The following is a 16,865-nucleotide window of genomic DNA, read 5'->3' as shown; positions in this document are numbered from 1 at the left end:
CCAGGCTCTGCATGAGCCGTGTCTGCTCCATCCCCAGTCCAGGGGACAGGGTGCGCCCCAAGCTGGAGAAAGATCCCAGCTGGCTGGAGGGACAGCAGCCTCCCGGTGCCCTGGTATAGGGCAACCTGTGCCCTGCAGCCCTGTGATCCCTAACCTGCTGGACCCTCCTGAATCCCAGCCCCTCATCTCTAAGCCCTGCCCTGGGTAACCCCTGACTCTGCCAGACCCTGTCCTGTGTGCTCCCTGATCCCCCCATTCCAACCCCTCCCCCAGCCCTACACCCCCCAGTAATCCCTGACCCTGCTGAACCCTATTCTGTGTGCTCCATGAGCCCCCCCCCATCCTAGCCCCTCACCCCCAATCTGGGTAACTTCTTACCACTTCAGACCCTGCCCTGTGTGCTCCCTGAACACCGCCGTCCCAGCTCCTTCATCAGTTCCAGCAAGGCCGGCTCTAGGTTTTTTGCCGCCCCAAGCAAAAAAAAATGTTGGCTCCCCCCTGCCCTTTCTTTGGCTTTTACACGTTTGCTCTTTGCAATTTTGTTTGTTTTGTTTTGTTCCTATTATTTAGGAAACTGGGGAGAAGATGCAGGGCTGAATGGAAAGACACACTGGCCAGCAGAAGAGTAATGTAGGCTTTTAATGTTTTTGGTGAGCTTATCACAGAGGGAGACTTTATGTGTTTAAACGTACGGGTATTATTGTGAGATGTATCTGATATTGCAAGATGAAAAAGCAGCAGTGATTGATCCTGGGTTACTGGAGCACAACAAAGTGCCTTGGGTGCTAGAAAGGGGAGAGAGTAGGGAGAACAACGTAAGGCTCTTTGGATCCACTTCTCATCCTGAGTCAGCTCCTTCAGGTGACAGTTTCCCTAGCCCCAGACCCCCCCGAGCCAGACTTGCGGCTCAGATCCCAGCCTCAGGGCCAGCTCCATGCACCAGCATCCCAGGGAAGCAGGGTCACCTGGGTCTCCTCTCCCAGATTGGACAAATGACCAGGAAGGAGTATAAAAATATTGCTCAGGCTGTAGGAGTGAAATCAGAAAGGCCAAATCACACTTGGAGTTGCAGCTAGCAAGAGATGTTAAGAGTAACAAGAAGGGTTTCTTCAGGTATGTTAGTAACAAGAAGAAAGTCAAGGAAAGTGTGGGCCCCGCACTGAATGAGGGAGGCAACCTAGTGACAGAGGATGTGGAAAGAGCTAATGTTCTCAATGATTTTTTTGCCTCTGTCTTCACAGACAAGGTCAGCTCCCAGCCTGCTGCACCGGGCAGAACAGTATGGGGAGGAGGTGACCAGCCCTCTGTGGAGAAAGAAGTGGTTCAGGACTATTTAGAAAAGCTGAATGAGCACAAGTCCATGGGGCTGGATGTGCTGCATCCGAGGGTGTTAAAGGAGTTGGCGGATATCATTGCAGAGCCATTGGCCATTATCTTTGAAAACTCCTGGCGATCGGGGGTGGTCCCGGATGACTGGAAAAAGGCTAATGTGGTGCCCATCTTTAGAAAAGGGAAGAAGGAGGATCCGGGGAACTACAGACCAGTCAGCCTCACATCAGTCCCTGGAAAAATCATGGAGCAGGTCCTCAAGGAATCAATTCTGAAGCACTTAGAGGAGAGGAAAGTGATCAGGAACAGTCAGCATGGATTCACCAAGGGCAAGTCATGCCTGACTAACCTAATTGCCTTCTATGAGGAGATAACTGGGTCTGTGGATGAGGGGAAAGCAGTGGACGTGTTATTCCTTGACTTTAGCAAAGATTTTCATACAGTCTCCCACAGTATCTAGCCGGCAAGTTAAAGAAGTATGGGCTGGATGAATGGACTATAAGGTGGATAGAAAGCTGGCTAGATCGTCGGGCTCAGCGGGTAGTGATCAATGGATCCATGTCTAGTTGGCAGCCAGTTTCAATCGGAGTGTCCCAAGGGTCGGTCCTGGGGCCGGTTTTGTTCAATATCTTCATTAATGATCTGGAGGATGGCATGGACTGCACCCTCAGCAAGTTTGCAGATGACAGTAAACTGGGAGGAGTGGTAGATACACTGGAGGGTAGGGATAGGATACAGAGAGACCTAGACAAATTAGAGGACTGGGCCAAAAGAACCTGATGAGGTTCAACAAGGACAGTGCAGAGTCCTGCACTTAAGACGGAAGAATCCCATGCACTGCTACAGACTAGGGACCAAATGGCTCGGCAGCAGTTCTGCAGAAAAGGACCTAGGGGTTACAGTGGACGAGAAGCTGGATATGAGTCAACAGTGTGCCCTTGTTGCCAAGAAGGCTAACAGCATTTTGGGCTGTATAAGCAGGGACATTGCCAGCAGATCAAGGGACGTGATCATTCCCCTCTATTCAGCATTGGTAAGGCCTCATCTGGAGTACTGTGTCCAGTTTTGGGCCCCACACCACAAGAAGGATGTGGAAAAATTGGAAAGAGTCCAGCGGAGGGCAACAAAAATGATTAGGGGGCTGGAGCACATGACTTATGAGGAGAGGCTGAGGGAACTTGGATTGTATAGTCTGCAGAAGAGAAGAGTGAGGGGGGATTTGATAGCTGCTTTCAACTACCTGAAAGGGGGTTCCAAAGAGGATGGATCTAGACTGTTCTCAGTGGTGGCAGATGACAGAACAAGGAGTAATGGTCTCAAGTTGCGGGGGGGGGGGGGGGAGGTTTAGGTTGGATATTAGGAAAAACTTTGTCCCTGGGAGGGTGGTGAAGCACTGGACTGGGTTCCCTAGGGAGGAGGTGGAATCTCCTTCCTTAGAGGTTTTTAAGGCCCGGTTTGAGGAAGCCCTGGCTGGGATGATTTAGTTGGGGTTGGTCCTGCTTTGAGCAGGGGGTTGGACTAGCTGACCTCTTGAGGTCCCTTCCAACCCTGATATTCTATGATTCCCCTCTTCTGTCCTCTGGCCCCTCTGGTTGGAACCAGCTGGTCAGGTCACCGGGGTCCTCTCCCCACAGCCCATTGTCCTCCCACTGACCAGAACCGGCTGTGACTCCTGAGCTGGGTCCTTGGGTTATCAGGTCACCAGTCACTGGGGTCTCCATCCTCCAGGCCATTGGCTGGGGTCCCAAGTTCCCTCTCTGGTCCTCTGTAACAAACTCCCTCTCCCCTCACCTCGTTAAACCAGTAACACCCAGGGACACTGAGTCCTACCCCCTCTGCATACAAACCATTGGAAAACCACAGAAAACAAGAAAAAAACCCACTTCATCACACCTTCCTGACCCTGCTACACCCTCTCTAGACCCTGCTACACCCTCTCCAGACCCACCCCTCACCACTCCCCACCCTGGGTAGTGCCCTGAGCCCGAGACCCTGCCAACCTCTGTCTCTGGGCCTCTCCCCAGACCCTGCTGGCACCGTGCCCTGCCCTCCCCACCACTGTTCAGTCTGCAGTTCTCCCCACTGCCACCTGCCCCCAGTGCTGCCCTGCAGCTCCCGGTCCTGCCCCATCCCAGTATTTCCAGGGCTCTCTCCCTGGTGCTGTTAGTTCCCGTACGCCAGCCAGGGCCCAGGAGGGAGCTTTGTGGGGCAGTAATTGCCAGGAGTGCTCTTCTGGCCTCTCCTGAAGGTCAGTACCACGTCTCTGGGGCCCTCACCCCACATCCCAGTCATGGAGCCAGAGCTGCCAAGGCCAGAAGGCATTGTTTGGAGCATCTAGTATGAGCTCCTGCATGGCCTAGGCCAGAGAATTGCCCCCAGGGATCCCGGCATCCAGTCCATATCTTGTAGTCGAACTAGAGCGGGTCTGTTAGAAAGAAACGTCCCAGACTGATGTACAGACTCCAAGTGCTGGCAAATCCACCGTGTCCCTGGGTCATTCCAATGGTTAGTGCCCCTCCCAATTAAATGTGTGTCCCTTATTTCTCATCTGAATTTGTCTCACTTCAGCTGCCAGCCACTGGCTCTTGCTCACCTTTGTCTGTGAGATCAAAGAGCCCCCCGCCCTCAGACATCTCCTCTCCAGGAACCTTCACTTGGATAAACTATATAGCCTGAGCTCCTTCCATCTCTCACTCAAAGGCAGATTTCTCCGAACCTTGAATTGTCCTTGTGGCTCCTCTCTGAACCTTTCAAGCTTTCAATGGCCTTTCTGCAGGGCAGACTCCAGAATGGGACACGGCAGCCAGTGAGTCTCACCAGGGCTGTATACAGAGGTGATACCATCTCCCTGCACCTGCCTCATATTCCCCTGTTCCCACAGCCCAGGGTCACAGTCACCCTCTCAGAGTATATGTACACTGCAACTAGACACCCACGGCTGGCCCGTGCCAGCTGATGGGCTCGCGGGGCTCAGGCTGCGGGGCTGTTTCATTGCAGTGTAAACTTCCAGGCTTGGGCTGGAGTCCAGAGTCTAGGAGCCCGCGTGGTGTGAGGATCCCAGAGCCCTGGCTCCAGCCCCAGCCCAGAAGGCTACACTATAATGAAACAGCCACACAGCCTGAGCCCCATGAGCCTGAGTCAGCTGGCCCAGGCCAGCCATTACGTCTAGTTGCAAGGTGCACCTACCCTTAGCCACAGATTGCTCTGGGAGCTTGTGTTCAACTGGCTTCTAGCATGACCCCCCCAAGTCCAGTTCAGAGTCACTGCTTCCCAGGATACAGCCCCACCCAGCCATCTTGTGGGTCCTACAGCTCTGGTTCCTAGATGTACAGCCTTTCTAGATTTTTTGTAGATCCCAAGCCCAGAAGGGACCATTGTAATCTCCTCTGACCCCTTGTGCAGCACAGGCCAGAGACCTGCCCCACAATAAGCCCTAGAGCAGATCTCGGAGAAAACCAGCCATTCATGATCCAAACTTTGCCAGGGTGGAGAATCCGACACAGCCCTGGGTAACGTGTTCCACTGGTTTCTTCTCCTCACTGGTAAAAATTGTGCCTGATTTCCAACCTGAACTGGTCTAGCTTCAATTTCCAGCCATTGGACCGTGTTAGACCGTCCTCTGCTAGGCTGAAGTGCCCATTATTAAATATTTGTTCCTCATTTATCTTGCACCTGGCTGTGTGAAAACACATGTGAATGGGCCCAGGTACCAAGCGAACCCAGCTGCGCCATACGTGTAACTGACCTGTCCTATCATGATCAGCCGCATCACAGTCTTGGTGTCCCTGCAGACGCGCCCCATGGCGGGGTTACATCGTCTCTCGGCTCACTCAGCTACTGACTAGCCTTAGCCTCAGGGCCAGGCCCTGCCAGACCCCACTGGAAACAGCCCCCCCAGCAGCGCACCCAGCCCCCCCCAGGGCCCAGCCCCATCAGACCCCACTGGAACCAACCCCACTCCCAGACGTGCGTCCAGCCCCCCAGCGCCCGGCCCCACCAGACCCGACTGGAAACAGTGCCCCAGCTGCGCACCCAGCCCCCCAGGGCCAGGCCCCGCTAGACCCCACTGGAACCAGCCCCCCTCCAACCGCGCACCCAGCCCCCCAGGGCCAGGCCCCGCCAGACCCCACTGGAACCAGCCCCCCTCCAACCGCGCACCCAGCCCCCCAGGGCCAGGCCCCGCCAGACCCCACTGGAACCAGCCCCCCTCCAACCGCGCACCCAGCCCCCCAGGGCCAGGCCCTGCCAGACCCCACTAGAAACAGCCCCCCCAGCAGCACACCCAGCCCCCCCCCAGGGCCCAGCCCCATCAGACCCCACTGGAACCAGCCCCACCCCCAGAAGTGTGTCCAGCCTCCCAGGGCCAGGCCCCGCCAGACCCCACTGAAAACAGCCCCTCCCCCAGCCGCATGCCCAGCCCCACGGGGCCTGTGGTTGGAGCTGCCTACAGGGACCTGGGAACATTCCCCCCAGGGACAGCTGGACGGCAGCAGCCAATGGGAACGCGCAGGAGGCTGGTCCAAGGCTCCAGCGGCCAATGGGAGAGCTTGGTTGGTGGGTGGCGTTATTGGCGGATTGGAGCAGCCAATCGCTGCTGGTGGGAGCCAGGGTGGGGTGGGGTCTCCCAGCACATGCCAGGGGAGGGGTGTGAGGAAGCTGGGCTCGGGGCTCGGTGCCATGTTCGTGGGGGCAGGGGGATCTGCCATTCGCGTCACAGTGACCCCAGCCTGGGGGACGTCACCGCAGCCCCCAGACAGGCCAGTGTCTCTCTGCAGCCGCTCGCCCTGCGGGGTTCAGTCCCGGGGGAGCCTGGCCCATGAACCCTGTCCTGCTGCTGGGCTCCTGGCCATGGGATGAGCTCAAAGTGCTCCATGGACCATCCCTCAGCCCCAAAGCCTCCCCCACCAACCCAGGGGGAGACTGGCCACATTTCACACAAGGGGAAACTGAGGCACATGAAGGTGATTTACCCAAGGGTATTCACCGAGTCAGTATCAGCAATGAGAATAGAACCCAGGAGTCATGACTCTCAAACCCCACCCCTGGTCTAAGCCACTAGTCCCCACTCCCCTCCCAGAGCAGGGATAGAACCCAGGAGTCCTGGCTCCTTCCTTACCCCTCGTACCAAACTCCCTTAACTCCTGGTTAACCCAGAGCCCCTGGACAGACAGGGGCTGGGCTGGGCTAACACAGGCTACCGCAGGCACAGCTCAGACTGACCAGATTTTAAATCAGGATCAAAACCTCAGCAACGTCCCAAAAACCCACTTTATTGCTGTTAGCAAAGCTGCAGAGTGAGATGGGGGGGCGCAGGGCTGTGGACACACCCGGGGCACAGGGCGGGGGCTGTACAGGGACTGGGCCCTTTGCACACAGACCCCGCGCTGGGCTCAACAGGGCTGGACCCTGCAGGAGCCACACACGGGTGCGATGGGGCCTTTAGCCGGGCGCTGGGGCTGCTCCCCAACAGCCATGGGCCTGATCCTGCCCCACCGGGACCCCATTGACTGGGAATGGCCTAATCTGGCCCAAAGCCTCCTGTGTGGCTGAAGGGGCTTTACCTGGGGTGACTGACAGCAGCCTCTGGCCAATAGGGGCCAGGCTTGGGGCCCAATCCTGCACCCACTGCAGTCAAGAGAAACCTTCCCCGTGACGGCAATGGGGTTTGGATCAGTCCTGTGGGCCCTACTGCCCCCTGACGAGGGGTGACCCCCATCCCCATCCCCACGGTGCAGCAGCCCTCTCCCCTGCTGCCCCCTGATGAGGGGTGACCCCCATTCCCAGCCCCATGGGCAGCAGCCCTCTCCCTGGCTAGGCCCCCCCCAAGCCCAGCACAGGAGTGCGGAGAAGTGGGGAGCCCAAGGGGCCGGCTCCCTGATGAGTCTCTAGTGGGTTGGCTCAGCACAATTACGGGGCCAGTGGTCTGGGTACAGCAGCTGGTACCAATGGGCACGGAGCAGGGACGCTGGGGGCAGCGCACAGCGGGCATGCGAGTGGGTCCCACGAAGGCACCTGGGGGATTCAGGGGCCCCAGCTCCTCCACGCGTTTACCTGAAAGGCAAAGAGGGTCAGTTACCAGGAGCCCTGGGCCCTGACGTGAGGCTGGCAGAGATTGGGGCCACTCCTCAGCACCCCCATAGAGCCTCCCATTAAAACAGGTGGTCCTGTCTGGGCAGGCACAATGGGTGGGAGGTCTCCCAAGGGGGTGCTGGGTGGGGGAGGGGCTCTGGGTGTGGCTGGGGGGGTCACAGCAGGTGGGGGTATCTCCCAAGGGAGTGCTGGATGGAGATGGGACTGTACTGGCTGGGGGGGCACAGCGGGTGGAGGGGTCTCCCCAGGGTCTGGGTGGGCACAGGGGCTGTGGCTGGCTGTGGGGGCACAGGAGCTGGAAGCTTTCGCCAGGGAGTGTGGGTGGGAGAGGGTTGTGGCTGGCTGGGGGGAGCACAGCAGGTGGGGGGGGGTCTCCCCAGGGGTGCTGGGTGGGCCCAGGGGCTGTGGATGCAGCAGGTGCCCTCTCCAAGCAGCGGCTACTCACAAGGGGCCCCGCGGGTTGCGGGCAGCGTTCATCTTCATCCCCTTGATGATGAGGATGGTGCCCGCGATGATGCCGACGATGCCCACAGCCAGGCCCAGGGCGCACACCAGGGTCTCTGTGGTCTCGGGGACAGGGGTGGGCACCTGGGCTTCTGGAGAGAGGGACAGGGCATGAAGTGTGGGGGGCTGTTCCTGCCCCTCCCTCCCAGACTTGAGATAGAACCCAGGAGTCCTGGCTTCCAGCCCCCCCTGCGCTACCCACCAGCCCCCAGTCTCCTCCCAGAGCTAGGATAGAAACCAGGAGTCCTGGCTCCCAGCCCCCCCTGCTCTAATACACCAGCACCCACACCCCTCCCAGAGCTGGGAGAGAACCCAGGAGTCCTGGCTCCCAGCCCTGTGCCCAGTGGGGTCCCCGGCCTCACCCCAGTGCTTTGTGAAGGGCTTGGGCAGCCCCCCGTGCTCCACCCGGCAGTCATAGAAGTCGCCCTGGCTGGGGAGGAAGGGCAGGTAGGAGAACTTGCGGAAAGAGTTGTCCTGGCGGGGGTAGAAGTCGGTCTCGTAGACGCCCCCAGTCACCTCCTGCCCGTTCTTCAGCCACGTCACGCTGAGCGCCGGTGGGAAGAACTTGTCCACGAAGCAGATCAGGACGTTGGGCTCTCCCAGCTCCACGGGGTCTTCAGGGAACACGGTCACCTCAGGGGGCACTGGGGAGACAGGGGTTAGTGGGTGCCATTGTCTGCCCCTGAGCCAGCCAGTCCCTGCCCTGGGGCCGGATGGGAGCCGGCACCCTGTAGAGGGGAGAGGCCCCATGTCCCATTCCCTGCCCCCCTGAGCCAGTCAGTCCCTGGTGCTCACACTCCAGCTCAGGGGTCTCCCTCAAGGACTGTGGGGGCATCACCGGGGCCACCCCAGCTCCCTGCCCTGACGGCTCATGGGGCACAAGGGGCAGGGGAGAGAATCCCTCAGGGGCAGGGCCTGGTGCTGGGCAGGGCCACGAACAGCCCTCGGCAAAGGAGCTGCCCTTGGCCCCCAGCCTGGAGGGTGTGAACTGCCCGGGCCCCCTGCCCTGCAGAGCCCTGGCCCGGCTGGCTGGCTCCCCGGAGGCTCCAGGGGCTGGGAGGGGAGCTGAGTGGGGACGCGCAGTCTCTGGTGGGGGCTGGTATTGGAGCCGTGTGAGGAGGGGAGAGCCCACTGGTGAGCAAGGTGGGGAGAGGGCCCCAGGAGGGGTGCCTGGCAGGGAAGGTAGGGGAGGGTCAGGTCCTTGGCAGGGAAGGTGCTCCCCATGCCATACCATTCTCAGCCCACGTGTGGTTGGACCTCTGGAACAGGATGTCCAGGTTCTGCTTGTCCACGGCGATGTTACCCAGGGCGCCCTGCGCCTCGAAGCTGGCGAACTTGCCGAAGTCGGGCAGGCGCCAGACGGTCTCCTTCCTCTCCAGGTCCACGTGGAAGATCTCATCCTGGTCGAACTCGAACATGAACTCCCCAGACCCCTGCTGGGACTGGTCCGTGCGCTGGTAGAACTCCGCCTGGGACAGTATGTTCTCCACTGCGGGGAGACGGGTGTCAGCACAGGCCCTGCCCAGGGAACAGGGTCTGAGTGCTCCCCCTAAGGTCACAGACCCCCCAGCTCCCAGGCCTTGGCATTAAGAATCCCCGGTGTGAGGGGAAAGCAGCCACAGGGAGCACAGGGACCCCTGGCATCATGCTGGGGCATTGGGGTCAGTGCTGCCTGGGAGGGGACAGCGCCCCATACTACTGTGCTCCCCCCCGGCTAATTTGTTCACTACAGGTCTCCCATCCAAGTAGTGGTGGCCAGGCCTCTACCCACTTAGCGTGGGAAGGGGGACATGACCACAATCAAAAATGGGGAGGGGGGAGACATTCCATTTTCCCATCTGTACCTGGGGCTGGTTCCATGTCCCGGGGTCGTCATGACCCGGCTCTTGAGCGATTTCAGTCCCTGGACCCCGACACTCACACCCCTGGGTCAGTCACTGGGAGACCCAGGAACTCCCCAGCCAGAGACATTAAAGCTGCGCTGGGGGGGTCAGACATACTCCAGGGGGGAGGGGTCTGGCTGGGGGCTGAGGCTGGGAGTCCCCAGGGCCCAAAGGAATTGGGCACCTGCATTCTAGGGAGTCGTTCGCTGACCCCAGCTCGCCCGACAGGATCTCAACGACCGACTGCAAACGAGGGAACCCGCCACCACCAGCCAAGGAGAGTCGGCCCCACAGAGCCCCCGCCCCCCGTGGGTCTGAGCCCTGGGGGGATGGGGGACAATGGGGCCAGGCCGGGGAGCGGGGCCAGGGGATTCCTGCTCTGCACAGACACACTCAGTGCTCAACAGGGTCTGGCCCTGGCGCGGCTCTTTGGGGAATATTCCCCCATCCTACCTGTGCCTGGCGCCCCCCTGGGGGGGATCAGCCCCTGAATCCCTGTGGGGGAGGGGGCTGCACCCCTAGAGCAGGGCTGTGTCATACCCAAACCACAGCGACTTCCTCACGATTCTTCTGCTGCCCCTGTGCCGGCCTCCCCTTCCCCCTCCCTGCTACAGGGGTGAGACCCTCCCCCCTGCAGCCCCCACCCTGTCCAGATCAGCCCTCTGACCCCTCTCTGCCCACCCCATCGCCTGCTTGCCATGGCATGACATCCTCCTCCCTGCAGGCTCCCCCCCAATCCGGCTCCCCCTGTGCCCCTCCCTGCCCCATCAGCCCCCCATTGTCCCCTCCCTGAGGGGCTGCTGGGTGCTATGGGGGTGAAGCTGCCCCTCCCCTCGCCCAGGTGTCCCAGCCCCCGCCCCACCCGTACCTGTCACTGCCCCGGAGCCTGGCAGGGCCAGCAGGGTGAGCAGGGCCAGCTGGGCCATGGGGACGCCCCGTCCTGCGCCCATCTCCTCTCCCCGGCACTGGGCTGGGCGCGGGGCCGGCAGCACTAGGGGACCCCGGGGGGGCACATGTCACACCCGGGGGGGTGGGGGCAAGGCTGGGAGGCAGTGCCCAGCATTGGCCAGGGGAGCCCAGCCCAGGGGCCCGCGCCCAATGGCAGAAATCCCTGCGCCGACCAGGCTGTTACCGGGCAGAGCAGCAGCCCCGAGCCTCGCCCAGAGGAGATGGAGAAATTCCCAGGCTGCACAGCCAGGCCCGGACTGTGGGGCAGCTCCAACCAGCACCCCAGTGTGGGGGCAGCACCGCTGGGGAGGGGGGTGTTGTCCCCGGTTCAGGCACAGCACTGCCGCGAGGGTCTGTCTGTCCCCAGTGTGGACGCAGTGCCACTAGTGGGGGTTTGTCGCTGGTGTGGGGACAGCACCTCCCCGCACGGCACTCGTCCTGTCCATAGACACCTGCAGCACGGCTGTGTGCAAAGCGGGGGCTTGGCCAGCACCGCTCTGCATTGGGGCAGGGGGTCACCCCCTGATCCTAAGAGCTCTTCCCTGTAGGGGTCACATCCTGACCCACGGATCTCAGCACAGATCTTTGCCAGGATAAGCAGTAAGTGCAGGCCAGGGCACAGACAGGTAACAAGGGAATTCTCCATGGGACACTGGGGCACGGGGCCTTTCTGTCTAGGGGGCACCAGCTCCGATGTGTCCCCAGGACGGGGACTGGCTGGCCCAGGGGTGGGGAATGGGACACAGGCTCTGTCCCAGAAGCTGCCAGCTCCAATCTGCTGTTAGTGACCAAACTCCCTCCCCCATCCCATCTGTTCTGGGCCGTGTGCAGAAGGTTGGTCCCTGTCCCCTGCCCAACTCCTCTCGCCCCCCGCCCTGGCACCAACTCTCTCCCCACTAATGCGCTGGGTGGTCACACTGCGCCTGGCTGGGGGTCTGGGGACAGGAGAGGCCAGAGAGGGCTTTGGTTAGGGTTAGTTTGGGGGCTGGCCTGGGACCCAGGAGCCCTGGGGTCATTCCCGGCCCTGCCACAGACTGTGTGTGACCCTGAGCCAGTCACTGACTCCTCTGCGGGGCTGGCGCTTTCATTTAAGCGGCCTAGGCAATCGCCTAGGGCGCCAGGATTATTGGTGGGCGGCATTTTGCTGGAGGGGGCGGCAGGCAGCTCCGGTGGAGCTGCCGCAGTCCTGCCTGCGGACAGTCGGCTGCTCCTGCGGCTCCGGTGGAGCTGCCATGCCTGCGGCAGCTCCACCGGAGCCACGGGACCAGCGTGCGGGGTGGCAAAATTGTTGTGCGCCTAGGGTGCTCAAACCCCTAGTGCCGGTCCTAGTCCTCTGGGCCTCCCTCCCCAGCTGGGCCATGGGAACACTGGCCCGGCCCTGCCCCACGGAGTGGGGGGTGAATGCAGCAGAGAGGGGGAGGGGCTCAGAGATGGGGGGGCCAGAGAAGCCCCTTAGGAAGATTGAGGGTGGGAGCAGCTGGGAGGCCGAGCTGTGCCTGACCCATGGAGACTGAGCCCCCGCTCTATGGTGGGGTGCCTGGGGGCAGGGCTCAGGCCCACCAACAGGGCCGGCACCAGCCCAGCAAGCAGGTGCTTGGGGCGGCCAATGGAGAGGGGCAGCACGTCCAGCTCTTCAGCGGTGGGTCCCTCACTCCTGCTCGGAGCGAAGGACCAGCTGCAGAATTACCGCTGAAGAAGAAAGTGGCGGTGGAGCTACTGCCGGGGTGCCGCTTGCGATCGTGGCTTTTTTTTTTTTCCTCCGCCACTTCGGGCGGCAAAAACCCTGGAGCCGGTCCTGCCCACCAAGGTGGGGGACAGGGGAGCTCAGAACTTCTCCCTGTGGGGCCAGCCCCAAACCTTCCCCTGGGGCTAAATTTACCCAGACAAACCAGACACCTCCCCACACCCATCCTGCCCCATCCAGCAGCAGAGGGTCGAGGTATCAGGGGAAGGGGACGGAGGGTCCCAGGCCTGTTGCTGGGGGCCCTGCTCTGGTGGGGGCTGGTCCCTGGGCTGGCCCCGCTCTCCAGCTGCCCCGGGGCCATGGCAGGCGCCAGGCGAGTCCTGCAGCCTGACCCCAGGCCCTGCTCTTCCCCCTGCGAGAGAGAAGTAGGGAACCGAGCCCTGCTGGGGCCGGCTCTGCCTGGCGACTGGTGATGCTGCCCAGCCCCGGTGCTGACTGGCCCCTGGGCTGGGGGTGCCCAATCCCCGGGGCCGTGGGCAGCGTCCCGGGGCTGGTGCTCGGAGCTGGGCAGAGAAGGTCTCAGTCTGGGGGGTCCCGAGGAGTTTCCAGGTCTCTCCCTCCTGAGCAGCGATGGGAGCCGGGCAGATCCTGGGGGCTGGGAGCCGCTGGGCTGGGGCTCTGTTAGTGACACTGATGGTGCTGAGAACCCACCTGGCTCATTGCAGGGAGCCCCCAAGTGAGTAGAGACCCCAGCGCCCCTGGGAGCCCCGTGCTGGGCAGCGCTGGGTGTATCCGGGGGGGGGTCAGACCCCAGCGCCCTGGGGAGCCCCGTGCTGGGCAGCACTGGGTGTATCCGGGGGGATCAGACCTCAGCGCCCTGGGGAGCCCCGTCCTGGGCAGGTGCTGGGTGTATCTGGGGGGGGGTCAGACCGCAGTGCCCAGGGGATCCCCGTCCTTGGGCAGCGCCGGGTGTATCCAGTGGGGTCAGACCCCAGTGCCCTGGGGAGCCCCGTCCTGAGTAGGGGCCGGGTGTATCCAGGGGGGGGGTCAGACCTCAGTGCCCCAGGGAGCCTCGTCCTGGGCAGGGGCCGGGTGTATCCGAGGGGGTGGGACCCCAGTGCCCCGGGGAGCCCCATCCTGGGCAGGTGCTGGGTGTATCTGCGGGGCGGTGTCAGACCCCAGCGCCCCAGGGAGCACTGTCCTGGGGAGGTGCTGGGTGTATCGGGGGAGGGGGTGGGACTCCAGTGCCCCGGGGAGCCTCGTCCTGGGCAGGGGCCGGGTGTATCCGAGGGGGTGGGACCTCAGTGCCCCGGGGAGCCCCGTCCTGGGCAGGTGCTGGTTGTATCTGCGGGGCGGGGTCAGACCCCAGCGCCCCAGGGAGCACTGTCCTGGGGAGGTGCTGGGTGTATCGGGGGAGGGGGTGGGACTCCAGTGCCCGGGGGAGCCTCGTCCTGGGCAGCGCTGGGTGTATCCGGGGGCAGGGGCGGTAGGTTTGTATAATTTTTAGCTGTGCCTAGAACGGGTCCGGGTCCAAGTCCCACCTCCCCCCACACCTGCCTTGTAGCCAATCTATATTTTAAAATAATGTAAAACTGGACTGGAAACGATGAGCGTTTACAGTTTCCCTCTATTGCACAGTATGACTATTGTAAGAAAACTTTTTTAGCTGAATATCAACTTTAATACTCTGTTGAATACAGAAACAACCCAGCACTTGGCTCAATAACCCTCCAACGCAAACACTTTCTAACATGAAAGCCAAACCTAGCCCCTTCTTTTGTGACATTCTTCAGGAGGCAGCCAGCACTTTTCGGCCTTGTTGGGGGGGATGGGGCAGGGGATGCGGCAGGAGTGGTGACTGCTGATGGGGGGGCAGGGTGTCATGACACTCCCCGGGCCCCAGCTGCTCACGGGCAGGAAGCCGGGGGAGGGGGTGGAGCTGCCGTCACTGAGTATCTCCTCCCCTGCTGCTGCCCCTCACCGTAGCCTCACTGGGGTTGGGGGGTGGGGCTGCCCCTTGCCAAGCGTGGGGCAGGAATGGTGACTGCGGGGGGGGGGAGTGTCAGGAGTCCGACACTAACCCAAGCCTCAGCTGCTCGGGTCCAGACTCCAGGAAGCCCCCCCGAGTCGGAGTTGTCTCCTGGTGGGTGTCAGGGGGAGGGGGATCACATGCGCCCCTCCTCCGTCTGCAGGCTCAGCAGCCGCGTAGCCCGGCGGCCAGTGAGCGAGCCCAGCGCAGAGTGGCAGGGACGCTGCCCAGGGTGCAGGCAGGGCGGCTTGGGGGAGAGAGGCGGGGGCAGCAGGCAGGGCCAGGGGATGCTTTGGGGGAGGCATGTGGGGGCGGTGGGAGAGACCTGGCCCTGAATATTGCTGGAGCAGGGGCACCATGGGCCCATATAACTCGCCACCCCTGTCCGGGGGCGTCAGACCCCAGCGCCCCGGGGAGCCCCGTCCTGGGCAGCGCTGAGTGTATCGGGGGGGGTCAGACCCAGCGCCCCGGGGAGCCCCGTGCTGGGCAGCGCTGAGTGTATCGGGGGGGGTCGGACCCAGCGCCCCGGGGAGCCCCGTCCTGGGCAGCGCTGAGTGTATCGGGGTGGGGTCAGACCCAGCGCCCCGGGGAGCCCCGTGCTGGGCAGCGCTGAGTGTATCGGGGGGGGTCGGACCCCAGGGCCCCGGGGAGCCCCGTCCTGGGCAGCGCTGGGTGTATCCGGGGGGGTCAGACCCCAGCGCCCCAGGGAGCCCCGTGCTGGGCAGCGCTGGGTGTATCGGGGTGGGGTCAGACCCCAGCGCCCCAGGGAGCCCCGTCCTGTCTGTCCCGGTGTCCCCGCCTCCGCTCCGTTTCTCCCCCTCCCCGTCTCTGCGCTGCGGCCCCTGCGGTCTGTGCTCGGAGTTACGGACATGCCGGGACCCGGGGCGGGTCCCTGAGCCCAGCCCGTCTCCCCCCGCAGGGCGGGTCGTGCACCAGGAGAAGTATGACTGTCACTTCACCAACGGCACCGAGCGGGTCCGGTTCCTGCAGCGGCACATCTACAACCGGCAGCAGATCGCGCACTTCGACAGCGACCTGGGGGTGTTCGTGGCGGACACGGAGCTGGGGCGGCCGAGCGCCGAGGGCTGGAACAAGGACCAGGCGATCCTGGCGGACAGGCGGGCTGCGGTGGACACGTTCTGCCGGTACAACTACGGGGTGGCGCAGACGGGGAAGGTGGTCGGCCGCACAGGTGAGCGGGGGCGGGGCCAGGAGAGGGGGCGGGGTAACGGGGGGAGCCTCCCACCGCCTCCGGGTCTGGCTGCGGCGCCCCCTGTCGGCAGAGCGCAGTGCCCCACCCACGTCAGTCTGGGGGGGTAGCTGACCCCTCCCCTTTCCCAGTCCCCCACCCCTCTGAGGGGTTCAGCCCCCAGCGCCCCCCCTGACTATCTGGGGCAGGCAGCTGCTGCGCCTCCTACCCCCCTTCCTGCACTGTGGGGACCAGGCAATGAGGCAGAACTTCCCACCCGCCAACCCCACCCCTCCCCCCTCAGGGTGCCACCTGGCAGGGGGTGGGGGCAGCCCCTGGTCTGAGACCCCCGTCTCCCTGGGCCCCAAGCGTCAGACAGTCCCTGGGGGTTCTGTCCCCAGGGGGTAACAGGACACAACTCCCCTCAGGCCCTTTCTGCTGATCCTGCCTGGGACAATGGGGGGCAGGAGAGAACCAGCCCCACCCCGAAGCAGTGAGGGGGGAATGGGGTGCCTAGGGAATCAGACCCCCCACACCGTGGGGAGCCCTGTCTGTCATGGGCATGTACAGGGGAACGGGACCCACACATCCAGGGTGCCCTGCCCCAGGCAGCTGCCAGGAGTATCAGGGGGTTGGATGCCCTGTCCTGGAAAGGCGCCATGTGTATGGTTGAGGGGATTGGACTCCACACACTCGGGAGAGCATCGCCCTTGGCAGGTGCTGGGCATATGGGGGGGGTGAATATTTCCATGGGGGGGCACCTGTTCTCCCTGAGCCCCCCTCCATCTCTAGACCCTTCCCCAGCATGCTCTCTCTCTCTCTCTCTCACCCCAGTTCAGCCCAAGGTGAAAGTTTCCCCCACGAAATCAGGGTCCCAGCCCCACTCCCACCTGCTGGTTTGCTCCGTGACGGGGTTTTACCCCTCGGGGATCGAGATCAAGTGGCTGAAGAATGGGCAGGAGCAGACGGCCGGGGTGGTGTCCACGGAGCTGCTCCAGAACGGAGACTGGACCTTCCAGATCCTGGTGATGCTGGAGATGAGCCCTCGGCGCGGGGACGTCTACACCTGCCAGGTGGAGCACATCAGCCTGCAGGGCCCCCTCGCCGTGCACTGGGGTAAGAGTGCTGGGTCACCCAGCCCCCACAAATACCACCCCAAGCCAAGACTTCAAAGCGCTGTCTACTGTAGCCTTTTATCTATTTAATATT

At 62.5% G+C, this 16,865-nt stretch overlaps 2 protein-coding genes across 7 annotated transcripts in view; one reads left to right on the top strand and one right to left on the bottom strand.

The window, feature by feature from the left end:
• The window catches only part of LOC115643412 (DLA class II histocompatibility antigen, DR-1 beta chain-like), a 288,794-nt gene that overhangs the window by 112,210 nt on the left and 159,719 nt on the right, over window positions 1–16,865 (top strand). Inside the window, exons 1-3 of one of the 3 annotated variants that reach the window (XM_030547427.1) lie at window positions 12,903–13,174; window positions 15,387–15,659; window positions 16,491–16,772. The exons of 1 other annotated variant lie outside the window; for it this stretch is intronic. In XM_030547427.1, the coding sequence (XP_030403287.1) occupies window positions 13,069–13,174; window positions 15,387–15,659; window positions 16,491–16,772 (661 nt within the window). In that variant the 5' untranslated portion in view covers window positions 12,903–13,068. Of the gene's footprint in view, window positions 1–12,902; window positions 13,175–15,386; window positions 15,660–16,490; window positions 16,773–16,865 lie in introns of those variants that run through there. One more of the 3 variants, XM_030547428.1, reaches the window with a different exon arrangement.
• LOC115643416 (HLA class II histocompatibility antigen, DR alpha chain-like) overlaps window positions 6,580–16,865 on the bottom strand; it is a 41,865-nt gene continuing 31,579 nt past the window's right edge. The window contains exons 1-5 of one of the 4 annotated variants that reach the window (XM_030547443.1): window positions 10,675–10,803; window positions 9,155–9,412; window positions 8,286–8,567; window positions 7,865–8,015; window positions 6,580–7,380 (exon numbers count right to left, since the gene is read on the bottom strand). In XM_030547443.1, coding sequence (XP_030403303.1) covers window positions 7,377–7,380; window positions 7,865–8,015; window positions 8,286–8,567; window positions 9,155–9,412; window positions 10,675–10,756 — 777 coding nt within the window. In that variant the 5' untranslated portion in view covers window positions 10,757–10,803 and the 3' untranslated portion in view covers window positions 6,580–7,376. Of the gene's footprint in view, window positions 7,381–7,860; window positions 8,016–8,285; window positions 8,568–9,154; window positions 9,413–10,674; window positions 10,805–16,865 lie in introns of those variants that run through there. The other 3 variants (XM_030547442.1, XM_030547446.1, XM_030547445.1) reach the window with 3 other exon arrangements.

The sequence above is a fragment of the Gopherus evgoodei genome, unplaced genomic scaffold (assembly GCF_007399415.2).
Source record: "Gopherus evgoodei ecotype Sinaloan lineage unplaced genomic scaffold, rGopEvg1_v1.p scaffold_58_arrow_ctg1, whole genome shotgun sequence".
NCBI lineage: Eukaryota > Metazoa > Chordata > Testudines > Testudinidae > Gopherus > Gopherus evgoodei.
Note: the sequence above shows the minus strand (reverse complement) of the source record. Positions and strands in the feature narration are given on the sequence as shown.